The sequence below is a fragment of the Sus scrofa genome, chromosome 11 (genome assembly GCF_000003025.6).
Source record: "Sus scrofa isolate TJ Tabasco breed Duroc chromosome 11, Sscrofa11.1, whole genome shotgun sequence".
Taxonomy (NCBI): Eukaryota; Metazoa; Chordata; class Mammalia; order Artiodactyla; family Suidae; genus Sus; species Sus scrofa.
Window position 1 is genome coordinate 77,999,414 of NC_010453.5, and position 27,232 is coordinate 78,026,645.

At 49.8% G+C, this 27,232-nt stretch overlaps 1 protein-coding gene across 3 annotated transcripts; it reads left to right on the plus strand.

The window, feature by feature from the left end:
* Positions 423–25,792, plus strand: LOC110255867 (collagen alpha-1(I) chain-like). 3 transcript variants are annotated; one of them, XM_021065936.1, is made up of 4 exons: positions 423–1,467; positions 7,463–7,595; positions 18,715–18,870; positions 24,834–25,792. In XM_021065936.1, exons 3-4 carry the CDS (start codon positions 18,855–18,857, stop codon positions 25,658–25,660), a joined length of 843 nt encoding a protein of 280 aa, XP_020921595.1. In that variant the 5' UTR covers positions 423–1,467; positions 7,463–7,595; positions 18,715–18,854; the 3' UTR covers positions 25,661–25,792. The 3 variants fall into 3 exon arrangements, 2 of the variants coding, with proteins under 2 accessions (XP_020921595.1, XP_020921596.1); XR_002336780.1 differs by lacking the exons at positions 18,715–18,870; positions 24,834–25,792 and adding an exon at positions 7,772–8,588; XM_021065937.1 differs by lacking the exons at positions 423–1,467; positions 7,463–7,595 and adding an exon at positions 9,804–10,106.

The following is a 27,232-nucleotide window of genomic DNA, read 5'->3' on the forward strand; positions in this document are numbered from 1 at the left end:
CTTCCTTTCATTCTTCCTTCCTTTTCTCCCTCCTTCCTTCTTGGTACAGGACTTTTTTTTCTTTCGAAGTGTCTGTAGTCCTGAGTGTCACGAGCCATGTACAAGGAAGACACACGCGTGTCATTGCCGCATCGTGGTGGTCATACGATGTGGTGACAGTGGAAGTAGCTGGCAATTCAGTCCGTGAAGGTGCCAGTTCAAAACACAGAGGCCCTCGGGGTAAATTATTGCTGCTGAATAACGGAAATCAAGATGTTTGATTTCCCATTTTTATTTTTCCCCATGGTTATTTTTATCGTGTCGGCTTATTGGATGTCTGTGACTAGGAGAAAAACCCTCCCTTGCAAGGAGAACATTCTCGACTGTGCGTAATAAAGTACTTTCTTCAAAAGCTTTTTTTTTTTTTTTTTTTGTAAATTTCTTTTCCTTCTTGTTTTGGTTTGTTTTGCTGAGGAAGGTGAGGACGTCCAAGGACATTTCAGGACGGTGACGAGGGGAGGAAGCGAGCAGGGCGACAAGACAGCCCGCCTTCGATCAGCCGGGTGTCGAGCCGCAGACAGGGGACCTCGGGCTTCGTGGCCGTTCTCACCGGCTCAGGGGGGACACGCCAGCGGCAGCGGATGCTCTCCCGACACCCACGGCTACACACCCCCGCACCCAGGGAAGCCGGGGACCGCATCCCTGCCTGGGCTTCTTTTAGGCAAGGCGGCTTGTTACCTGCCTGTGGACTAACCAGTCCGGACACCTCTGGTCCCCTCCTGCGGAGTCCACAGCTTCATAGGCCACCAGAAAGCTCTGGCCCCACAGTCTGCAGGCTGGGAGCCAGGGTGCCCCTGTCCCAGGCTGCCCCCAGCTTTCTGTGGTTTGCTGGCATCCTGATGCCCCCATCTTACCCGACCACCTGCAAAGACCCGTTTCCCAGTAAGGTTGCATGACGGGGTTGGGACCCCAGCTCTTCATGGGAACACCATTCAAGCCATAACATTCGCTCTTTGATTACGACATCAATAAAATGTTCTTGCCTAGTGAATATCGCACATTCTGAGGGCCCTGGTTTCCTAGAAAATTCAATAGTTGAGTCGTTTGTGGGCTTTCAGATAGTCTGTGTACACGTATCCCCTAAAGCTATTTGTAAACAGGACCTTTTCACCCAACCACGCAGGAGTCACCTTGAGATAATCGTCCCCATAAGACCCAGGAGAAGCTTCGGGAGAGCAGAGGGGACGCTCTGAAGCCCTCAGGGAAGTGCCTGGTGAGCACAGGGGCACACGAAATCTACCTCGACCGACCGTGCCGCTTCAATCCCCGGAGGAAGGATGGCGAACAAGCCGTGGGCACCAGACTTGGCCTTGGTTTCTTATCTATTGTTAATTCCCTTCATCCTGCTGTACCAACTGCATCTATGGAGCCCACTCTCCTCTCCTCGGGAAGAATGCAACGGACAACGAGGGGTGGCTTTTTTCTCATGTAAGTGAGGCTGAGCATCTTTTTTCCTTTTTACTTTTTTTTATAGTTGATTTACAACATTCTGTCAATTTCTGCTGTACAGCAAAGCAATGCAGTCATATATATATACACACACACACATTATACATTCTTTTTCTCTCATTATCCTCCATCAGGCTCCATCACAAGTGACTGGATATAGTTCCCTGTGCTCTACCGCAGGGCCTCATTGCTTATCCACTCCAAATGCAAGAGGTGGCATGTATTAACCCCAGATTCCCAGTCCATCCCACTCCCTCCCCCTCTCGGCAACCACAAGTCTGTTCTCCAAGTCCATAAGTCTGTTTCTTTTCTGTAGATAGCTTTATTTGTGCCATATTTTAGATTCCAGGTATAAGTGATATCATACGATACTTTTCTTTCTCTTTCTGACTTACTTCACTTAGTATGAGTCTCTAGTTCCATCCATGTTGCTGCAAAGGGCATTATTTTGTCCTTTTTATGGCTGAGTAGTATTCCATTGTGTATATATACCACATCTTCTTAAACCGTTCATCTGTCGATGGACATTTAGGTTGTTTCCATGCCTTGGCTGTTGTGAGTGGTGCTACAATGAACATACGGCTGCATGTGTCTTTTTGAATGAAGTTTTGTCTGGATAGATGCCCAGGTGTGGGATGGCTGTGTCATGTGGTAGTTGTATATTTAGTTTTCTGAAATATCTCCATGCTATTTTCCATAGAGGTTGTATCAAATAAAGATTAATTTATAATTAATCACTATTAAATATATAATCACATATTATATATATATTCACATATATAATCTCACTTAATCCTTAATTTCCAACTAACAATTATTCCCCCGTTTTATAGATTAAGAAACTGAAAGGTCAAGTTATCTACCAAAAAGTATGTCATGAATGAGTGGACAATTCACGATGAAAATCTAAACCTGACAGATTCTAACGTTTATAATTCACATAATACATAGAAATATTTTAATAAGCTCTTGTTAGAGCAATATTCACAGCAGCAGTATTGAGTGGGAAGTCCCGAGATTTCAGCCGTCCCGCCATCTGCATCCCCACCAGATGGTAGTTGTCACTAACGATGAGCCTACATGGAGGCTCATCGCACAGAGTCCATACTTCACATAGGGTTGACCTGGTGCTGGACATCTGCGGGTTTGGACAGGTGTGGGGTGTCCTGTATCTGCCATTGCAGTGTCACACTACACTTTCACTGCCCTAAAGATCCCCGGGGCTCCCTCTCTTTACCCTTTTTGGAAGCCACTGATCTTTTCACTGTCTCCACATTTTTGCTGAATACTTGTTTAAGGCAAACAGTATTATAAGACTTAAGGAAAACAGCCCCCTCTCGTTTCAGGCAGCCCATCTCTCCTATGCCTGGTGAGCAACTTGTTATAAGCCTTTGGGTGCTTTTCTACTATTGACTTCTGTATTTCTGGATCTTATTTTTATATTGCCTGTTCCAGATTTATTGATTTTAGCCAGTATCTATTTGGACCTTATTCATTAGAGACTTTACAGCTTTCATGTTCTCTTATTTTCTTCCCCACTCCTCGCTTTCCTGAGGTCGGCATATCATTGCTTCTGTTCAGTCAGTATTCAGGGTACACCTTAGTCTGAGCCCAGGAGTGCTGGTCATGGCTGAGCCCAGGAGCAAACTATGAGTATACTTCTTTTCTTTCAAAAGTTTGTTTTCCCTGAAGTTATTAATGGTCTTGTCCTGTGAGAGTTCCCACTCTTCAGACATTCAGTTTTCTCTGCTGTTCTCACAAATTCTTTCCATGCTCTACAGCACTATCACAGACACTTTTGATACCTTTTTTTTTTTTTTTTTGCAAGAGTCAGCATATCAGGAGTGTATGAGTTCAGTGTCTTCCTCAAGCCATTACTGCCGAGGCCCGCCACCTGTTCCAAGCTGGTGGGCTGCTCTAAAGATTTGACCATAGATGTCACCATCAGTCTTCAGTTTACCTTTCTGCCATGTGGATCTTTCATTTTCTGGATCCCATTTTCCCTCTTGTTGATTTACTCCCTTATTCTGGTAACTGTGTCTTCTAGCAGGCTGTTTGACACTGGAGAGGTAGTTCAGCTGGGTATAAGACTGAAGGTAGAAGTAATCCTCCGTTGAGACTTTGTCTTCTAACTTAGATTGTTGCTTTTGAGTAGTCCATACTACTTTTTTTATTGTTTACTGAGTGATACTTCATACATAAAAAACTATGCATATATAAAGTGCACGAAATAATTCCTTTTGACAAATACATGGACCCATGAAGCCACTGCTGTAGTTTATTTTATTTTATTTTTTTTTTGTCTTTTTGTCTGTTGTTGTTGTTGTTGCTGTTGTTGCTATTTCTTGGGCCGCTCCCGCGGCATATGGAGGTTCCCAGGCTAGGGGTTGAATCGGAGCTGTAGCCACCGGCCTACGCCAGAGCCACAGCAACGCAGGATCCGAGCCGCGTCTGCGACCTACACCACAGCTCACGGCAACGCCGGATCGTTAACCCACTGAGCAAGGGCAGGGACCGAACCTGCGACCTCATGGTTCCTAGTCGGATTCGTTAACCACTGCGCCACGACGGGAACTCCCACTGCTGTAGTTTTAATAATGAACATGCCCATCACCCCCAAAAGTTTTCCTTATCCTCTTTGCAAGCCTTGGCTCCTGTCCTCTCCACCCACGGGTAACTGTTCATCTGCTTTTTGTCATTGTAGATTTTTTTCAAATTTTCTAGAATTCTATATAAATGGATATGTAAAGTATGTACTCTTCCTATCTGGCTTCTTTCTCTCGGCATAATTATTCTGAGATCCGTCCATTGTTATAGCATGGTCAGAAGGTCATTCCTTTTATCTCTGACGAGTGTCCCACTGTGTGGGTGGACTGCAGTTTGTCCACCTCTTGATAGACAGTCGTTTGAACTATCATGAATTTGTGTACAAGACTTTGCGTGGACATACACTTTCATTTCTCTTGGGTAAATACCTAGCCATACTTTGTCATTGATAAATATTGCTATCATCATAGAAAGTTCTATTGTATGATGCTCTAACATTCTGGTTTTACTTTTCACATTTAGATCTGTGATGCATTTGAGTTAACTTTTGTATGTAGTATGAGGTAAAGGTTAATATTTTTTGCATATGGTTACTCAGTTGTTCTGACGTCATTTTTTGAAAAGATTATTCTTTCCCCTTTAAATTGCTTTGGTAGTTTTGTTGAAAATCAGTTAACTACATATGCTTGGGTCTACCTTTTTACTCCTTACCCTGAGATTTGATCTATCGGCCTGTCTTCATGCCAGTGCCACATGGTCTTGATTATTACATATCTAAAATAAGTCTTTAAAATGGGTAATATAAATTACCCTACTTTCTTCATCTTTTAAAAATTGTTTTGGCCCTTCTGTGTCCTTTGCATGTCTATATGCATTTAAGAATAAGCTTGTCCATTTATACCAAAAATCTTTCTGCAATTTTAAGTGGAATCCCGTGGAATCTATAGATGAATTTGGGGAGAATTGATAATTTAACAATATTGAGTTTTCCAATTCATTGGCATGTTATATTTCTCCATTTATTTAAATTTATTTAACTTCTCTTAGCAATGCTTTGTACATATCCTGTACATCTTTTTTCATTTTTCTCCCAAACTTTCTCCTATTTGTTTATGCTATTGTAAGTGGTGGTGCTTTTTAAATTTCAATTTCTGATTGTTCACTGCTAATATAGAAAAATACCATTGATTTTTGAATTTTGGCCTTGTATCTTATAACCCTGATAAATTTTTACAAGTTATGGTAGCTTCTTTGCAGCTTCTATAGGGTTTTTGACAAAGACATGTCTACCAGCAGCAAGTAAAGTTGTTTTTATTTCTTCCTTTCTAATCTAGGTGCCTTTTATTCTTATCTTATTGCACAAGCTAGAACCTCCAGTACAATATTGCACAGAAGTTGGGAGGGCAACATTCTTATCTTATTCTTGATTTTAGGGGGAAAACGTTGGCTTTGACTCTTTCACCATGAAGTATGATGTTAGCGGTATAGTCCATTCTGTTGGATTCCTAATCCTTTATCTTTGACTTGTTTTTATTTGTTTGCTTGTTTTTAATCTTTCTGTATGAGTTACTGTTTAATTCTCTCTATTTCTATTTTTGAAGCTGTCTGATGATGTTCATCGTGTGAGTCTTTTTTGTATGCATTGTACTGGGAATTTGGTGCACTCTTTCATTCTTGAAAGCCATATCTTTCAGTTCTGCAAAATGTCATTAGTTACTTCTCTAAAATTTCCTTCTCTCTCTTTTCTCTGCCCTCTCTTTCTGGAACTCCTATTAGTTAGAGGCCACATCTTCTGCATCAACCCCTGATTTTTAGAAATCTTTCCTCCTATTCCCCCTCCCCCATCTTCTCTTTCAACTCCACTTTCTTGGAGAGTTTCTCATTTTTATCTGCCACTTTTTCTATTGATTGCTTTTTCATAAATCATATTTTTATGTTCCAATATTTATTTTGTTCTCTGAGTTCATATATATTATACGTAATATAAAACATACATATATAAATGCATATGCGTTTGTTCGTTTTGTTTTAAATGCCATCCTGATGTTGTTCCATGGATATCTTCTTTCCGATATGTACTTTTAAAATGCTATTTACTTACCCTCAGTAGCTTTGTTCTTTCTGAATCCCTTTGTCTTGGACCCAGTCTTTCCCATTGGAGGTTTTTCTGCAAATGCCTCGTCATCACCTTTATCTGTTACTATTTAACAGTGAGGCATCAAATAGCTTCTTGGAAGCTTTGGGAGTGGGCTGTATGACATCTAACAGACTCCATTCTAGTCTGGAACGTGAGTGTTTCATTGCAGGAATAAACAAATGTCAGCTATCTGTAGAGTTCCCCTCTGGAAACCTTGTGTTTCTCTGGAGAAGGTGTGACAGTTGCCTACGAGTCTCCTTGGGATAGAGCAGGAGAAGGGGACCGAGAGGCTCACGGTTCCGTGGGCAGATGTTCATTTACTCATCTGTGTTGAGTCAGCTCTTTCCCCCCTACCCCCGTCCCCTGCTCTGCCTTTCCCACAGTCTGGTACCTCTCTGGTTCAGTGTTCTGCTGATAAGTCTGATTGTTGGGTGGGGGGGGGGTATTTGCTGGTGTCCTGCCCAGGGCAGTGGGTTCCCAGGTCTGGTAGCTCTCCACGTGGACTTTGAACACTCTGCTTTTAGCCCTGTTACTTTACCAGTCTTTAGAGGAATCTGGAGTTTCAGCCTCTGACCGTTTTGAGGGTTTTGAAGTAAGAATTACCTTGTTTCCTGTGACGTCACTCACTTCAGGCACTGGGCTTCAGCTTTCTTAAGAATGCTCATGCCTGGAGTTCCCATTGTGGCGCAGTGGTTAACGAACCCGACTAAGAACCATGAGGTTGCGGGTTCGGTCCCTGCCCTTGCTCAGTGGGTTAACGATCTGGCGTTGCCATGAGCTGTGCTGTAGGTTGCAGACGCGGCTCGGATCCCGCGTTGCTGTGGCTCTGGCATAGGCCTGCGGCTACAGCCTGGGAACCTCCATATGCCGCGGGAGCGGCCCAAAGAAATGGCCAAAAAAAAAAAACAAAAAGGAATGCTCATGCCTGCTTATTTCCCTTCCCCCAAAAATGTATTACTCATAGGCTCCTGCTCTCTCCTCTCCCTCCTTAGTTCTTATGTGAATAGGGTTAAAAGAAGGACAAAAATAAATATGTTCAAATCATCAAATTCGAAGAGAGGTCCCCCACGCTCTTTCCACTATACCCACTGACTTCTAGTTCATGACCACACCCCTCATTAGAATTCCAGGGAATATCTCAGCCTTCATTGCCTTATAATCCACTTTAAGGTTTCCCATTGCTAATGATACTGGAATTTTAAAAAAATTTTTTTCAGATGTGGACATGCTGTTCTGACTCTCAAAATTCTCTCTCTCTCTCTGTTTTTTCTTTTTTCTTTGTCTCCCTAGGTTGGTTTCTTTCAGGAAAGCAGAGCTTGCTTTAATCAGGTCCTCACACCTCGTTTTCACTCCAGCATCAGGGGACGCTATTACCGAACACTGAGCTCCCAGCACAGTCAAATGGACACGCATGAGTTAAGAGGTAAGAGTGGAGTTCTTCGAAGTCCAAATGCAGTGGATGAAATCTATTTTTCCTGAACTTTTCAGGAGACACGTAGTGAGGGTGTTCGTTAGAGGTATGGCATTTAGACCTGGAAAGGGCTTGGAGCTCTGACTTCCTGCATTGCCGCATCTCCGCCCCTGGGCTCACCGTTTCAGACATCCATGGAAGCTCCCGGAGAAGTTCCTTCGCATTTCAGAAGACGAAACGCCCCGACGTCGTGATCACTTTTAGTTCGTGGCTACAGCTGACGGGTACCTAGACGCCACCATGTTCCCCTCTGAAGGATCGGAAGCCTTTGTCCACTGGACATGAGGAAAGGAGATGAGGTGTGACTCCCAGCGGGACACAGGGAGCTCTTGACCCCGAGCAGACCCAGAAGGAGGGAGCTGCCGCTAAGTCAGAACCTAGCAAAGGAAGTGTCTCTGCACAGGGTACGTCTTAGCAGAATGAAACCAGGGTCCCCAGCCACCACCAACAGCAGTAACGGGTCAGCCACCAATGAGACGCGTACCAGGGGACCGTGATGCCCCCCCCCCACCCCCCGAGAGCTGCACTGATCGGAGAGCGGTTATGTGAGAGCTACTGGGGGCAGTTATTCCATTTATCCCACAGACATGGACTTTGATCTACCCCCGGGTTGGAGATATCCAGAGAGTCGCCACGGAAAGACTCGTTCACCAAAGTATGGAGTGACTCATGGGCCCTATTCAGAAATGCAGAGAAAAAGAAAAAACCCACAAGCTGTATTGAGGTATTAATTCATTTGGCTCTTTTCCGTCACAGAGGAGGTAGGCTGCGGCTACAAAGGGTTCCCCCAAATCAAGTCTAATGGAACTGTTGTGGCCAATAAAAGATTATATGCAAACCCCAAACATAAACCAGAGCATGGGCTCGGGACTCCGCGGGGCGCATCCTCAGACACGCGCTTTATGACAGGCTCAGAAGAAACAAGGATCAAATCCGCCTGGGAACCGTGAGGACGCAGGTTCAGTCCCTGGCCTCACTCCGTGGGTTAAGGAGCCGGCGTGGCTGTGGCTGCGGCGCAGGCCGGTGGCTGCGCCTCTGATTCGACCCCCAGCTTGGGAACCTCCATACGCTGCAGGGGCGGCGCTAAAGAGAAACAGAGAACAAATAAGGGAAAAAATTGTCTTCTCCAAATGCACATTTATAGCTACACTTAAATGTAAATGTGTCCTCCTCCTCACACTGCATGAACTACACACACACACACACACACGCACAGACACACACATACACAGACCCACAGACACACACACGGACCCACACACACGCACGCACACACACATACACAGACACACACGCACGCACAAAGACACACACACATGCACAGACACACACACACACACAAAGACACACACACGCACAGACACACACATACACAGACCCACAGACACACACACGGACCCACACACACGCACGCACAGACACACACATACACAGACCCACAGACACACACACGGACCCACACACACGCACGCACACACACATACACAGACACACACGCACGCACAAAGACACACACACATGCACAGACACACACACACACACAAAGACACACACATGCACAGACACACACAGACACACACATACAGACACACACATACAAAGACACACAGACACAGACACAGACACACAGACACACACACGGACATACACACAAAGACACACAGACACACGCACAAAGACACACACGCACACAGACACACACACACAAAGACACAATGGCAATCTGATCAGGTATTTATTACGGCATATATAGGGCACAGATAGACCACGTCCTGGTGTTTCTTCCACCAGTAGATCAAAAATGCAAAACCATACAACACAAAAATTTGGTTTGGCTCTTATTTATTCATTTTTAGGGCTGCCCCCAAGGCATATGGAAGTTCCCAGGCTGGGGGTTGATTCGGAGCTGCAGCCACTGGCCTACACCACAGCCACACAATGCCAGCGTCTGCAGCTACACCACAGCTCACAGCAACGTGGGATCCTTAACCCACTGAGCAAAGCCAGGGATCGAACCCACGTCCTCATGGATACTAGCCAGGTTCATTACCACTGAACCACAACAGGAACTCCTGCTTTAGCTTTTAAAACAAAATTAATTTATTTAAGCAGACAAACAAAAATTCTTATTAACTATAAGATCAGAAAATCCTTCTAAAATTATGTTTTATAGGCGTAAACTCCTGCGTAGAATTTTTTTTTAGTTTGAAGTAGAAGAAACCCAGCAGTCCTCTGAGAGATTGGCTGAAACATTGGCTCTCTCGGGATGAAGAGTTTCTTTGCTAATTCAAGGTTGAGGAAGAGAAAAAACGAGGTTTCTGAAATCCAGCCTCCTCCTGGACTCCTCCCGAGGGCTCCCAGACATCGTTTTATCCACTGTACTGCGGCAGCCGAATCTGCATTCGTCCTAACTTATCACCTGAGAGGGTGTTCGGTCGCCTCAAAGGGAGAACGCACGTCTTGGTGAGTCTGGGAGTCAGGTTCCTACTGTGATGTGTTTATGGGGAAAAAGGAGGAACGATGCAGAACTCTGTAATAACCAGGTGACCTGCGAGCGCATTCGGCCAACACGGAAGCAACGCACTCAGCCGGGATCAAGACGTGAGGGCCTCTCGTCGTCACCCTTCGTGTGGGTGGAGCAGGTGTCCTCAGAGGGGTGTCCAGAGGGTCCCATCATCCAGGTCCTCTTGTTCCGCAGATAAACGGCACCCGTTGCTTGCAAGGTTCTAACCTGAAAACCACGGTATTTTGAGTCACCTGGAAAATGCAGTTCGCTTTAAATAGAATGAAGTAAAACATGAGAAAAGAATATTTTTCTACATTTAAGAGCACAGCTGATGTTTCTACCAACAGAAATTACAAAAGGAAAAATTAAGTGGCTGTTCACATCGTACATTTAAAATTACACGATTACTATTTGGTTCGGAGAGCTGTACGTTTTTCTAGCATTTTTTTTTTCATTTTATTTTCCCACTGTACAGCAAGGGGATCAAGTTATCCTGACATGTATACATTACAATTACATTTTTTCCCCACCCTTTGTTCTGTTGCAACATGAGTATCTAGACATAGTTCTCAATGCTACTCAGCAGGATCTCCTTGTAAATCTATTCTAAGTTGTGCTCTAGCGTTTCTTAAGGGGCATTTGTACACCAGAATTACTTGCGATGCTTCCTAAAAATAGGGATTCCGGAATCCCTTCAGGAGCAGACACCCAGAACAGATAAACACTTTAATCTGAGTGTAGGTGTGTCTCAGAGATCTTCATGCATATAACGAACTCGCCAACTAACTGCTTTGCCACAAAACTTAGGGGAACACTGTGTTTGGACAAGGCTCCTGCCTCTTTGTTAACATGTTGATTGAAAAAATGAGAAAAAAATAATCCCACTTGAATTGCTCCAAGGCATAAACTACCTTGGGGCATAGATGGAGTCACTCAGTTATTCTAAGCCTTGGAAGTTGAACTGCTTCCTTTAAGATACAAAAAGTTAGATGTTAACAAAACTGATCATAAGGGCATAAAGACTCCCTAAGAGCTTAGAGCTGTGCTGAGTCGCTTAAAATTTGACTACTGAGGAACTGAGTTTTTGATGGAAATAAGTTTAAGCAGTTACAGGTGGCTAGTGGCGACCATACTGGACAGTAGAGCTATTCTTTCCTTCCATTACCATAGAAAGTTCTAGTAAGCAGTGCTCTCTTAGAAGAAAACAGTGTCCAGTGGTGCCCAGCTGACTTTGAGACTAGCAGGATATGTTCCCAAAGTCCCTTGACTTCCTGGCAGGAAGGCTGCCAGAGTAAGACAGTGTTACTGGCCAAGTACTGTGTTTTGCATATAGAGACGATACAGTGTGTCTACTGCATGACACTTACGGACAAGACAGATAATTTGATTGGAAAATTTACAGATGCATGGAAATATTTTTAGATTGTATGTTCCTGTTCTCGAATTTCCAAGTGTTCTTTTTCAATCATTTTTACTTCTCTATTGATCCTGCCCATCTGTTTCCACAATATGTTCATATTTTTATTTAAATCCTTCAAACTATTTATAATGATTGTATTAAAATGCATCATTTCTGTCATTTCAGGTCTGTTTTTTAACTGATTTTTCTCCTACTCATATTTTTTCTCACATTCTCTTGCTTTTTTTTTTTTTTTTTACATGTCTGGTGATTTTCTCTTGTATGCTGGGCATAGTAAATGCCACTTGGTTGAATATCCAATTATTACTCTCTTCATTTAAAGAGAATTAAGTTTAATTCAGAGGCAGTTAATTTACTTGCAGATCAGCTTGCTCTTTTAAGTCTTCTTTTAAGCTTTGTTAGGGCACGCCTAGAATAGTCTTTACTTTGGGGCTAAAATAGCACTATTATTTTATTTTATTTTTTTTTTAATTATCGTTGATTTACAATGTTCTGTCAATTTCTGCTGCACAGCAAAGTGACCCAGTCATACACACATACATATATATATATACCTTCTTTTTCTCATATTGTCTTCCATCGTGGTCTAGCTCAAGAGACTGGGCACACAGTTCCCTGTGCTGTACAGTAGGGCCTCACTGCTTGTCCATTCTCAGTGGAATCGTTTGCATCTACCAACCCCAAACTCCCCATCCACCCCACCCCTCCCCCTCAGCAACCACAAGCCTGTCTCTGTCTGAGTCTCTTTCTGTTCTGTAGATGGGTTCATTTGGCCCATATTTTAGATTCCACAAACAAATGATTTCCTATGGTATTTGCCTTTCTCTTGCTGCCTGACGTCACTTGGCATGAGCATGAGTGTCTCTAGTTGCCTCCCAGAGTAACCCTGTTCTTAAGGCAGGTGTCTTGCGGGGTGTCAGGGGAGTGCCGTGTGCCTCCGTGAGGTCTCTCCGTATGCGAGACCCGCGTGCATCGTGGGCTTTTCCCACTCAGCTCACTCTCCTTGGTGGCGGATCTTTCCCCGCCATGTCAGCACCCGGCCTTTGGCATCCAGAGCCATCTGCAATCAGGGACCCAGGGGCGTTTCTGTGGGGTTCTGGACTCCATCTCCGGGCGTTCCTTCCACCCCGCCCTCCAGGGCTCTGCAGTCTGTCTCTGCAGCTCAGCAGGACTCCCTGCCTCCGCAGGAACCCCCCCGCCAGAGGTGCCTCCGGGAGGAACGGGGATGATTTGGGGCCCCCGCCCAGCGCGTTTCCTTCTCGTGGATCGCAGTCCTGCCCTGACGGTCATCTGGCATCTGAGGACAACTGTCCCCATGTTTTGTCAGTTTCAGAGCTTTAACAGAAAAAGATGGAGGTTGACATCCGTTTTTCTATCATGAAAATGGAAGTGCAAGTGGCAATTAACAGTTAAATACAGCTAAGACCTACTAGAATTTTTTAAAATTTAAACAGTGGAATTTCCACTCATCAAATACATTTGCCCGGAGGACAAAGCCTGGATAAGTTAGATTTACTTGTAGAGGAGGATTTTCAGGACTTAATAGACCAGAAACTTGTCACGTTAGTTTCATCACGTCCTGTTTGGGACACATCTGCAAGATGAAATCAAGAGAAGGCCATAGTCCTTGCATGAACGTGGGTCCCTGGATTAGCAAGTGAGAGGCTTTGGTTCCTGTGGCTCCACTGAACCTGCCTGTATCACCCTGGATCATGACTTTGGTTCCCAAACTGTGTGCCAAAGTGATCTGGGATATGTCACAACAAACTCCCAGAGGTGCCACGGGCTGTTTTCAGCTCCCGAGGGAGACCCAGGGATCCTTGCCATCAGCTGGACACGGCACAAACCTCCCGCCTGGTGCGGCTCACCGTTGACACTGGCTGTGCCATCTTCTTATGATGACATCTTTTTCTTAATGACGCTGGGTTTGGGCTAATTGCTACGATAAGACGCAAAGTACTCTTGTCTTTTGTTTTTCATGGGGTTTGGGGCCTCTGGAATAATACGGACATAATAGATGCAGAAATAGAGCCTAAGAAGACAGGTTTAAAGTTATCACCATGAGACAAGTTGAAAATAACGAGGATGGAGTTAAGAAGAGTTGGGTGATAGACACGCAGCGGAGACGCCTTGCGGGGACCCAAGCCCTCACTGTTTCTGGAACCACGAACCAAAGGAAGGGGCTGCAGCATGTTATTTAGAGTTCTGAGGCTGGCTCCAGGACCACTAGAAACAGAAGTAGCTAACACAGTTGGTATGTTCAGGCGAGTGGGCACGTACAGCTTCTCTTTGTGATCCGTGCTGTGCTGTCTGCCCTTTTTTGTGCTACACGATATTCCACTGCAAAACATAAAATTAACAAAATGAAAACTAGGCGTTTTTTTTTTTTTTTTAAAAAAGAGCAAAGTACCACATGAAACTCCGTGTAGAACATAAAATGAAGGTGTTGGTACACAGCTAAACCTCACGCCAGGAGCAGACGCACGTGCCTCTCATAAGACAGAACAGTTGCTTAAGAATGGAGTGAAAACATCCCTTTTTTCCTTCCGCTGAGACGGATCATTTTTGCTTTCGATTGGCTATGTGGTGTTAGTACAGAAAGAAACATCAGGGAGTTAGTTCCCTGGTGGTCTAATGAACCGCTGAGGCCCGGGTTCAACCCCTGGTCTGGGAACTGAGATTCTGCTCATAGCGGCCAAAAAACTACATCAATAGGTTGAACCCAACTCTTTAGTAAACACAACTCTTCCGTATTTCTGTTGGCTGAGGCTGCTGTGGGAGTCTTCGGAGGCGCGAAGGGCACCGTGAGTTGGGAGAGTCTGGGAGCCTCTGGACCAGAGAGTTCATCTGTCTCAGGGTCTGTGTTCCCTTCTGCAAATGCACAGGCTCCAGTACGTAGTTTTAAGGCCTCTTTCCCGTCGCGTGCCTTGGGCGTCCGGGCCCGTGTCCTGCAGGTGGTTGCTCAGTGGCGTGATGAATGATCCTTCTTCCATCAGGGGCGGGGAGGAGAGATGCCGTGGGATTCCCCACTTGCCTCTGAAGCAAGAGCCCCATGGCTCCTGGAAAAGGCAGAAACCAAGTAGGACCATGAGCATGTCAAGCAGATAAGAACCAGAATTTTAAGCCGTGAGCTGTGGGGTAGGTCACAGATGCGGCTCAGATCCCGTGCTGCTGTGGCTGTCGTGTAGGCCGGCGGCTACAGCTCCCATTCGACCTCTAGCCTGGGGTCTTCCATATGCCATGGGTCCAGCCCTAAAAAGGAAAAAAAAGAAAAGAAAAGAAAAGAAACAGAGTTTTAAACTCAGTTCCAATCCCCACACCAGAATGACAAGGCTCCAGCCCAGGACAGAGCACAGACTTGAGCCCAGAGCTCTCCACCCGCTCAGAACACAGCCAATGACCTGGGGTCCACCCAGCTAACGTGGGGCCAAAGGACTCCATACAGAGAACTCAGAATGTCCACAGAACTTGGACAGAAAAATAGTCAGCTTTACTCTTATCAAGCTTTAACTGCAATGCAGCATATGAATTTAGCGTACGAATGCAGTCCGCAAACCACAGGACTAGCAGCATGCCCCCTGACTTTTTCACCAACTGAAATAATCAGTATTTTCATGTCACAGCACACTTGTTGCAAATACTTCAAAATACCATTTATGGCTTCCTACCACTTTGAAATTGCAGTCGTTTTTAGACCTGCCATGGACTTGATACTTAGTGCATTATGGAGGGAAATTATGACTATATCAAAAAGTAGTTTAAAAATGCATTCTGATATTTACTGTTCAATGTGGGTTGTCTCCTTGGCAATCTGAAATCTTAGTTTTAACTCTTTATTGTGGAGGACCTGGAACACACATCAAAGTAGGTCAAATGATATTGGCAAGCCACAGGTCCATCACCCAAATGTACCCACACAGCCACAGCAACGTGGGACCCGAGCCGCGTCTGCGACCTACCCCACAGCTCACAACGCCGGGTCCTTAACACACTGAGCGAGGCCAGGGATCAAATCCACATCCTCGTGGATACTAATCGGGTTCATTACCCACGGAGCCACGACAGGAACTCCCAAGTCTAACACTTTTACTTGGTCAACATGGCTTTTAAGTTTCTTAACTTCTAGAGTCTGCCTTCACTTTTTCTCTCTCTTCTTGCAGTTTATTTCTTGAAGTTCAAGGGCTGTCTCTGTCAGCATCATCCAATACGGACCCCTCTCCTGCCAAAGGCACGGGGAGGCTCCGCGGGTCGGAGCAGAGCTGTCTGACCCTGAAGTGCTCTTTGCACTGAACCATGTTCCACCCACGACAGGACACGTCTCTCCCTTGGTCCCATAAGCTACCCCCTTCAAAACCTTTCAACACAGCTGGCATCTCACCCATCCTGGGCTGGAAATGGCTGGGTCCAGTTAAGAGTCCCTGTGCGGGGTTGTAGTCCATCCGTACCCGGCGGAGGAGCTGTCCAGGGGGTTCCTCAAGTCCCTCAGGGCCCCTTGTGCACCAGCCTGGCCCGATGCCTCCTCCACTCCTGACAGCTGCCACCCCATCCTTCCACCCCCCCCCCCCCGCCCAGCGGTTCAGCCCCACATCCTGTGCTGCTCTTGGGTGGCTTCGCTGCTTCTCTGCCTGTCGGGCCAGGTCACATCCTGCACACCTTGTCACCTCCACCATGTCTCTCACCGGGCCAGTGTCTCTTATTCACGCCCCCCTGCTGTCTCATGACTATCTCATCACAGCTCTTATCGATGTGTCATCGGGCCTCTCATCAACGGCCCCTGACACCTCTGCTGTCTCCTCACCCCTCAAGGTCTCACGGAGGCGGGCCCATCCCAAAGGAATGCAGATGTAAGTTTGGACGTCAGCATCCCTACGGATTGGCCGCCATGCCCTGTTGGTAACACCTGCCTCAGCTTGGTCATGAGGCTGCCGACAGGGCAGGGCTGCGTGCCGAGGGCTGGGGTGCAAAGGGACAGGACGGTGGAGGGTAAACCAGTGCTCGCCCCCTCCCCCTCCTGTCTTCTGCCCGAGGTCCAGCCTCTCCCTCCAGGTGGTTCTCAGGTCCTTCCCTCTTGGCTCCAGCTGCTGCCGTCATGCAGGACAGCAGTGGTTAAACCCACACTCTGGAATCGCATGGCTTGGGTCCAGATGCCAAGCTTGATGCGTCCTGTGTGATTTTCAACTGTGAAAAGGAGACAGGATTCTTAGGAAGATGAAACAGGACAATGAGGGTAAAAATAGCCCAGTGCCAGGTCCAGGCTGTGTTTTCAGTACCGGCTTGTGCTCACGACTGCTGTCGCCTCTGCCTCTCCGAGTCTCACACACCTTCCTTCTCCATCATCCTGTGGCCGCAGTGAGACACACCCCCCCCCGCCCCCCACCTGCCAGCTCCTCCAGCAGCCCTGCCCCACCCCCCACCTGGGCTGACAGGGACCGTTCAGGGCACTTGTTTTTCTGTGGCCTTCGAGCTGGCTCCTCTCCCACCTCTAGGCTTCCAGACGTGCTCCTCTGGCTCCTCCGTCAGCCTGGCTCACCACCTCTTTCCCAGATGGGAGACCCGGCTGCCCCGAGGGCCACTGTGTCCCGTCCCCTCTTCCTGGGACGTCCCTTCCCTTGGCAGCACCGCCAGCTGCATGGTGTTGACACCCACATCCAACTCCCAACTCTTGTGACCCAGCCAGGCCACCTCAGTATCCCCAAGCCGCCGAGCATCCTAACGCGCCTCCGAGGGTGAAGACGAGCCGCTCCGGCGCGCGGGCTTCCGGTGACAGGAACCCTACTTTCTGCTAAGACCAAACACGTGGCGGTTTTTCAGCCCTGATGCCTTTTCTCCTAAGTCTCTGCTGCCCGGTCGGCATAGCCCCTTCCTACTCCAAGGAGGAGACCCCGCCCACACCCCCCTTTCTCAGATGCGAGGCCAGGCGAGCTGGACAGGCAGGCTTCCTCCCTCCACCGAACCGGCTCCGGGGTCTGCCCCGGATGCGTGCGCAAACACCTGCACACCCCGCCTCGATGCTGACGGCAAGCGGATGTAATCCTCCCTGTGGCCGGAAGTGATGCTGCGGGCAGCAGCCTGAGTCCCTGTTCCCAGCTGCCCTCCATGCTGCCCCTCGCACTTGCGCTCCCCCCCCCAACCCGTTTCGGATCTTTATCTCAATCGTGGAGGGCATTGCCCGTCCCCGCCGCGGTTTCCCGCCCTGAGAAGATTCCTAAGCTGAGGTCGGAGCTCCTCTGTGGCCCCCTCATGGTGCCCCGAAAGGGAGCCTTTCTCGGTGTCAGAGGGGAAAGAGCTTCTGATTTCGGAAGAACAATTTTTGAAAATGGATTTGTATGCATAACAACTATGGCAGTTGGTGATGGTGGAGTCAGTGACTAATAAAAATGTCATTTCCCGTGATTTTTATAAATTACAGTAAATATGCAGTAATCGCCCACATTAGCTGCTGAAATGCAGGCAGCCATCTGGAGGGGAGGCCAGGCACCTCACTGAAGCCTCCAGAGGTAGACCCCACAGGAGCATTTGACACCTAGGAAAACAGTCGTCAATACAGGCTAGAATTTGGAGAAGGGGAAGTGTTAAAATACATGTATGTCAAGCAGATAAATTTGGACTTCTCCATGAGGATCTGTCATGTCAAACGGGAAATAGCTATAAATTACTCGTAATCGTAAAAATCTTGTCATTTATAACCTTTAAAGCAACGGGGCTCATTTAACACATCAGCTCATAGATCATAATCTAGGACAGTCAGCCTGGCTGTTTATTTCACTCTTAACGTGTGGAAACCAGAGCAAATGATGCCTGGGCCACCAAAGACCCCCAGCGTCCCTTTGGCTCTGGGGGGCCGTTGAACCAGGTGTAGAGACCGTCTGGAGCCCAGGTTGCGGGGTGTCAGGACAGGAAAACCCTTCCTGCTCCCCAAGGAAAATTAAGATGTGATTGGCAATGTCCTGGCTGGGGTCATCTCCTAATAATAATTCCAAGCGAATCCCGCCGTTATTCTGTTGACTCGTTTTACTTAGGAGCTGTCTGAAGTCGTTGGAGCTGAAAGTAGGTTCCAGCGCTCCAGGCGTGTTCGCGGTATCTTGTAATCATGTTGCTAACCAGTCCGCAGGCAGGCGATGATCGGAGTTCTGTGTCGATTTCAGATGCTCCAGTATATACTCCCCCAGAGCAGAAGCCGGCTCGGAGACGTTTGTAAAGAGGCCGCCGTGCCCCCAAGAAGGGGGTCCAGGGGTGCAAGCCAGGAAGATGAACACACAAAGCCGTTTTCTGTTTCAACGGGGAGATGCAGTGGGAACCAGGTACTCACGACAGATGCCTAACGAGGTTTGCAGATGCCCTGAATGTGTAGCTGACGTGGGTCGATGTGGCGGCGGCGGCGGGGGGGTGGGGTGGGGGGGCTCTTGGAGAGAAGGGGTAGGAGCAGAGGGCACAGCCACGTGCCAGACGACCACTCATGCTTTTGGCCGAAAGAGAGAGAGGGAGAGGGACTTGGGGCACGGAGCTCACATTCACACCTGCATCGCTGTCGTGAGCACGAGGACGGGCCGGGTTGGTCTCCAAAGACACCCAGCGTCCCCCGTCTTTGCCCTGGCACAACCCCCCACCTTTGCTCCCGACTGGGCTCAGTCAATGCTTACCTGGGCTTCTGCCACCTGCCACCACCGGGACCCCGCCATGAGTCTGTGGGCGCATGCGAGTGCACCTGAGTGAGAACGCTCGCGTGCACACACACACTCACACACACCCCACCCAGCCCAGAAGGCCAAGGCGAGGGCAGTAGCCACATTTAGACTCCTCGGTCTGTTGGTTGGGTAGCTTTCCCCTTTTCGTTCTTCTATATCCTACCAAGGCCAATGCCAGCAGGGTGAAAATTTGCTGCTGGTCCAATGTAGGCACACAGGCTGATTTTTCACTGTTGTTGTCTTTTTAGGGCCACACCCCCAGTATATGGAAGTTCCCAGGCTAAGGGTTGAACTGGAGCTGTTGCTGCCCGCCCTACACCACAGCCACAGCAACGCCAGATCTGAGGCACGTCTGCGACCTACACCACAGTTCACGGCAACGCCAGATCCTTAACCCAATGAGTGAGGCCAGGGAGAAAACCTGCATCATATTAGTTGGATTACTGCTGAGCCACCATGGGAACTCCCTGATTTTTTTTTAAAGAGTTTTTTAGGAGTTCCCTGGTGGCCTAGCAGCTAAGGATCCAGCATGGTCTTAGAGACCATGGAACCTGTGGCACAGGTTCGATCTCTAGCCCAGGAACTCCCACATACTGCAGGAATAGCAAAAGAAAAAAAAGCTTTTTTAAATTTAATTTTAAGGAGTTCCCATAGTTTCTCAGCAGTAACAAACCTGACTAGTATCCATGAGGATGCAGGTTCAATTCCTGGCCCCACTCAGTGGGTTAAGGATCCGGCTTTGGCATGACCTGCTGTGTAGGTCGAAGATGTGCCTCAGATCTGATGTTGCTGTGGTTGTGGCTGTGGCGTAGGCCTCAGCTGCAGCTCCAATTCCACCCCTGGCCTGGGAACTTCCATATGCTGCGAGTGCAGCCCTAAAAAGATGGATAGATGGATGGATGGATGGATGGATGGATGGATAGATGGATAGATAGACAGACAGGCAGACAAATAAATTTAATCTCAAAAAGAAGTTAAATTTAAAAATTAGCTTCCAATGATAAGCAGTTTAATTGGTTCCTTGCATTTAACTGCTTCCTTTAAAAGTAGTTGTTAGTATCTCTCTGAATTTAACCCTGTCCTCATAGTAATGGCTAATTTCTGTAGATTGATTGCCAGCTGTCAGTGTGGCTGAAGTGGGGCTTGAGGACAGGACAGCATTCATAGGCGGAGAGTTAGGTGCTATTCAGGTCAGTTCAGTAAAAATTCTGTAATTCAGGGAGAAAAGCTGAGCCTGGGAAACAAACGAACTCTGCAGATCAACAGCCTCCAGTCTGGAATCCCGAAACCCAACCCAACCCAACCCAACCCAGCCCGACCCGACCGGCCTCAATCAGCCACTTTTCTTCGACACATATCGAACATGTGTGTGCGGGAAGTAACACACTGATTTTCTGGCACCCGTATGCTTCCAATAAACTGGAACACCGGGGTTCTTTCTCCAGCCTAGGTAGTTTCGAGAAATGCCAGCGTCCTACGTCTTTGGTCCCAGTTGCTATAGTCTTACTGGTGAAAGACTGTCTTTTTCCTCTTTTTTCCTTCTTTGGTGAGTTGAGTGGACAACTGTCTTGATGCTCCATTTTTAAACTGCAGATAACTGTAGGATGGTTGCTGCCTGTATCGACTACATATTATTTTAACACATATGATCATTTTTAACGAAGTTAATTTCTGTAGAATCATGGATAATTTTGAAGATACTTGGGGCCAAATGGTACAAATTCATTACTTGACCAACCCAACCATTCATACTGCATTTCCTTGGTTCGAAGAAATGCTAAAACACATCTTCAGTTTTATCATCTCTGGAAGCTACACGCACCATTACCCTCAGTGACGACGCACGGTTAGGAGTGGCAGAGCTTTTCATACACAGGGGCATGGGAAATGAAGACTTACCTTCCAATAGATGGCATCTTGGGCTTGTGGAGAAGAAAGACTATGTGCGTGCGGAGGTAACCTCTGGAAGACTTCTCATCCCTGTGGTCTGGGGTGAAGAAAAGCTGTGTCAAGGATACTTCCTTACAGAAAAGTTATAAGTTACACCCCCAAACGCCAGCGGGGCTCTATTTATTCCAAAAAAGTCTTGTACTGGTCCTGAATGGTTGACCCTGGGCTGCAAGGTGCATTTGACAGCGGTTCCCATGGGCTTGTCCAACCCCAGTGGAGAGAGTTCCAAATAAAAACTCTAGAAGACTCTCAAAGGAGGAAGGAGGAAGGCCAGTTTGCCCGTTGGTACCCAGGCTGATGATGAGTCAAATGAAAATTCCAAGTTAGCACCACCAAATGGGATCGAGTTAATATTTACGATTCTCGCTAATTTAAGATGAGCTCGCCAGTGTGTGTGCCGTCCTGGGCTACACATGTGCTGACTTTCTGGAAACTTTACAAGGCAATTATTGTACTGCAGGAAAGTCTCCACCACTGAGCCCTCAACCACACCACCCAGTCTTTCCTGCCTGAATCCATAATGTGCTCCTTTTCAGAGCCATAAGTCTTGGAGAGGTTTGGGAGCCAGTCTTAAGTATTAGGTCAGCTGTGAGGTGGTGTGGTTGAGAAGAGGAAGGATCTGTATAGATTTTTTCATTTTTAAACGTTAGGAGTTCCCGCCAGGAGGAGTGGACACGTTGGCTCTGTGCTCCAGCACCGGCTTCTTCCTGCACGCTCAGGGGCCTGTGGGACACGCGGACACCGGTGCCCATTTGCACACGTCCCTGTCCCTGCTCATTTTTTCCCAGCAGAGATGCCATTCCGTGGCTGAGGACAATGCTGTTCCCCTTCCAGGTCTCTGCTCCTCACCTCACCTCACTCTTCCTGGGGGCATTGCTCGCCTTCCAAACGTCCAACTTAAAGGGAATTACCTATCACCCCCATTCTGTGTCCCTTATCAATGGATGTTACACTACAAGGCGTTGCATTGAAAGGACACAAAGAAAGAGCAAGTCATGGCACATGGCCAAATAAAAGAGTAATGTTCTGGTGAATTTAGCCTCAATAATTTACTGCCATGGAAAAGTGGAAGGTGAACCCTTTGACCAGTAAATCTCTCCTGCCCGCGAAACCCTTATCTGGTTCCCTGCACCATATCCCGCACGAGGAAGCCGTCATCATTGGCTCTGGTTTGTTATTTGTAAACCTTGATCTTCTGCACTCGGTGTCCTAAATATGGATAATTAGCATCAGTTTATCACGCTTCTGCATATTTTCTCTTCTCTCCAAACATGCATGCTTCTATTGGCTGCCATGCTGCCACAGAAGATTATGGAGACAGATTGCAGAGAATGAATGTGCTCAACGAGATTAGGAAGGAATAGAAATAGCAACTTGGCCAATAAATTCCTCGTGAGGGCCTTATCATGCAATTACACGTTGACTCTCTGCACACTCTCCCAGCCTCTTAATCCAACGCCCCACCAAGAATAAAATTTCACTAATTTCTGAATTACTGCATGTCCTTCTGACTTGTGAGCGAGATGGCTTGGAAGAAGAAACGCTGCTGAAAACAACGCATCAAACTTTGTGATTAAAAAACAGTGAAACTTTATTTTTTTTTTTTTGTTTTGTTTTTTTGTCTTTTTGTCTTTTTTGTTGTTGTTGTTGCTATTTCTTGGGCCGCTTCCGCGGCATATGGGGGTTCCCAGGCTAGGGGTCCAATCGGAGCTGTAGCCACCGGCCTACGCCAGAGCCACAGCAACGCGGGATCCGAGCCGCGTCTGCAACCTACACCACAGCTCACGGCAACGCCGGATCGTTAACCCACTGAGCAAGGGCAGGGACCGAACCCGCAACCTCATGGTTCTTAGTCGGATTCGTTAACCACTGCGCCATGACGGGAACTCCCAAAAAACAGTGAAACTTTAAATGTCAGAGTGGGCGACGCGAGCCGGGACGGTTGAGCGTTTCAGCTGCTGCGCGGGGCTGCACCAGGCCTGGGCCCGGAGAGAGGCCGCTCTTGGAGCCCCCGTTGCCTCCGGGTCCGCTTCTGGGGTTCAGAGCTGGGTGACGAGGAGGACTGCCGTCTCCTCAACAGAGGAGCTGGTGTGTTTGCAAACAGGACAGACCGCTCACTGATCACCGCTGATCACAGGGGCGATGCCCTGAGACCTGGGGGCACGTTGTCACTTGACCTCTGTGAGTGCCCGCCCCCCCCAGCCTGGGTCACCACGAGCAGCCACCCTCACGCCGACACGTTACAGCTTCTTGTGCCTGTTGACTTGTGTAAATGGGCGCCTTCCTGCCCCTGGCGTCCCCTAAGAGGCTGTAACCAAGACCACTGTCCAGGCGGCCACACGGGAGCTCCCTCTCCTCTGCCTGATAACCTTGTTCTCCTGGGCCTGACGACAGTGCCCGTGGTGAAGGAGGCACAGAAAGCCCTTCCATTCACGGGGGACTATTTATAGTCGGAGCCGGAGAGCAAGGTCAGGCAGTAGGACGCCCCCACAAAAGCCCACGCGCTGCCGGGAAAAGCCTGCGGGACTGCGGTTATGCTTCCAGAAGGATTGGAAAAATCCAGATCACATCTTCCCAACGATAGGCTCGCGGTGCAGAGGGCTTCCTCATGGTGCGAAGAACGTGTCAGCTAAAGAAATTCACAGCAAGATGAAGACGGACCGCCATGTGCCATCGGCTGCCCCTTAGGCCTCACACAGGGTGGGGAGGGGGTCCCTTGTCAGAAGACCCCATTCCAGGCCGGGAGTCTGGAGACAAAAGCGGACAGCATGCCTTCCGGGCCTGTGTCTGGAGCGTGTCTGCTGTGCCAGGCCCTGTTCTAAGGCCGAGCTGCCGAGGAGCAGCACAAAGGAAGGGGACCAGCGGGGACCCGCCGGCAGTTGAGGCTGGGATGTCCTGTCTGAGGAGCAGCTTTACCTCCTGCGAGCAGGCTGGTCTGCTGGCAGCCAGCCTGTGCCGGTTCCAGAGCGCCAGCCTGGAACCTGCTTCCCGCCCGTAGGAGCGAGGACCACGCCTGTGAGCCTAGACTTCAGGAGAGCCAGTTGCTCAGAAAACATCCGTCATCCCCCAGCCGCAGGCTTGAACACGCTGTGGCTGGACGATACCCACCCCTTGAGCCGTGGTCATCTGCCCAGGAAAAAAACAAACACGTCGTCCCCACATTGATCAGAGCAGTGGGCTGTGCTTTCCCAGAATCCTCTTCCCTTCCAAAGCCGGAGATGGGGGAGGGGGGAGGGACCTGTGCGGCCCTCCCCCCCCCCCCCCCCCCCCCCCCGTGCTGGCACAGGGCTGCTGAATTGGGGCCAGGATGGCCTGGAGGAGAAGCAGGACCGGGAGGTTTTTTCGGTGCCTGTTCTCGGGTTTGGCTGCATCGAGCTTCCCTCCAGCAAGGTGCCCAGGCCCCAGGCTCACCCCGCGCTTGGTGCGGAGCTGGGGGAACCTCCCGCCGACAGCGTGAAAGCCGATGAGGAGTTATTAATACTTGCCCTCCGCTCCCCTGTGTCATATTTCCTGAATCCGTGAGCTCGGTTGGGGGGGGGGGTGAGAGGGAGCCGCTTGCCATTAATCTGGGAACAAACGGCCAACCTCGGTGACTGGGATTTTCGCTTTTCTTTTCTCACTTTTCTCAGTGCGGGGAAGCGCGGAGCCGGCGCGGAGCGATTGTGAGGGCCTCTGCTGGAATTTGGCAGCGCGGAGGCTTGGAGGGCAGCCCCATGCTGGCCCCTATTCAGCAGGCCAGTTTTCCTCGAGCTTTGGAAGTTTCACTCAGCCGTGCACTCAATGGCTTCACAAAGCTGATTACAAGCTTCAGCGCATTCCTGAAGGAGCCAAAAGCGACGCAGGTGCAAACGAGCCGAGGGAGCCCCTTATCCCGGTGACAGAATGGGACAAGCTGGGAAAGGCTTGGACCACACAAATCCAAGCTCACCAGGCAGCAGAAAGCCTGCCTTGGGAACCGGGGGTCATTATCCGCCCTATTCAGCGGGGCCCGGGGACCTTGGGGGCCCGGGAGGCCGGCCCGCGAGGGAGCGCCAGCGCGCGCCCGCGGCCCTGGGGACCCCGCGGGGCCTGCGGTGGGGCGGGGGTGCCAGCCCGCGACGTGTGCGTCCGCACGGTCAGCGTTTGTGAAATCCGTGCTCAGAAGGGCCCCGGGTCAACACCTCTAGGGACACAGGAAGCAACCGGGTGCGTGGACGTCGCGCCACCTTTGTTCATCCAGCGTCCAGACCGCACTGCCCTGTCCCCGCCCCCACCCTGGCGCCGAGGGTCCCTCTGCGCTCCGTTTCTCCCCCAGCCGGCCTTTCCCATCGGCCCGGGTTCCGACGGCGGGCGGTGGGAGGGACGGTGTCCGCGCGCCCAGAGTAGGGACCGAGGGTCCCCGGAGCGGCGGACAGAGGACGCCTTCGCTGCGAGGCCGACTCCCGCGGGGAGGCGGGCCGGTCCTCCCCGGGAATGAAGGACATGCCTCGCTCGCGATCAAGAACAGAAAACCCGGACCGCGGGAGGTGGAGAGAGAAGGGCAGCCCGGCAGGGAGTGCGCGGGAAAGGGCCGCTCGCGGGCTGGCTGGTGACCCGGCGCGGGCGCCGGCGGGACGCGGGGCGGGGCGGAAGCGGGGGTGGGAGCTGGCGCGCGGGGGTGGCAGCGCGGGGCGGAGCGGGCGCGCGGCCGTCCCCCGGCGGTCCCTGCGTGGGGCGGGGGTCCCCCTCGTGCGCGCCCCCTCGGCCCGCGTCCCCTGGGCCTCAGCCGCGTCGGCGGCGCGCTGGACCCGGCTGCGCCCCGGGGTCCCTGCGGGCAGGTCGCGGGCGGGCAGGGCGCGCGCGCCGACGCTCTTTTGTCTGATAACTAATTTGAGTTAATGCGATCTTTATGTAAAGCTAACAGCGGATAATTGTCTATTTTCTCGCCAACAATCTCCATCACAATCACTTATCTGGAAACCTGCGGCTGGATTAATCGTTATAGTCCCGGGATGAGTGGCGCTGCGATCCGCAGCGAACGCGGGTGGGGACAAGAAAACGCCTCCCGCGCGCTTGCGGGGCCTCCCGCGGCCATCCGGCTACTGCCGGGGACCCGCTGTGCCCGGGGGTCGGTGCCCACGGGGCGCGGCGACAGGGCGCCTGCACCAGAACTTGCTTTTGTTCGGGTGGGTGGTGCGGGGGCCGCGGCAGGCGGAGGGAGGGAGGAAGGGCGGAGAGAGGAGCACGGCCTGCAGGGCTGCGGGGAGGGTCCTGCTGGGCCCTCGGAGGAGGATCTCGCGCATCTGGACGCGGCCTCCGGGTACACGTGGCCCAGGAGCTGTCAGCGCCGGAAAGGCTTAACCTGGGAGGAAAGGTGCCCCTCTTCCCGGGAGGAAAGTCCCTATCCTGGGGTTCCTCCCCCTTCATCCCCTGCACTCCCCCCTCCCCCACCGCCTGCTAAGTGACTTCTCCAAGATCCCCTTCCTCCAGGCTGGCCATCTCTGCAAACTCCAGGCAGCATGTACATGCCCCGAGATTGAAATCCCCAGGAGCCAAGATCTTGGGTGAGGAACCCCAAGATCCTGGTGCCTCCATCCCGGGTGCTCCCGTGTGAGGGTAAAACGGGGTGACAGGTGGATTTGAGGCCTGGGGGGGGGGGAGGCACGTGTGTGGCAAAGAGTTTGTCTGTGGAGCTGAAGTCAAAACATCACTGCAGATGAAGATCCACCAGGTCCTGGTGGAGAGCCCCGCGCTTGACTGCGTTGTGCGCTGGGAGGTGGGAAGGACCCGCTTCCGAAACCAGGCCCCGCCTCAGGCTGGTCGCTTGGAGGCAAAAACCGTGTGATTCCACTTCACTGCGACAGCTCAGCTCCCCGCCGCCAAGGGACCCCCATCACCACTCTTCAAAACGGTGTTTCTGGAAAAAAGCAAGGTCCGTCTCAACTGGTGACAGTTTGGGGCCACACGGAATGAAACGATTTGCTTCCCTTTGGGCGTCGTAACTGAAATTTCTGGAGTGAAAGAATAGGGTGAAACCAAATGCTGTAAAGTCATTGGATTTTTAGATGGA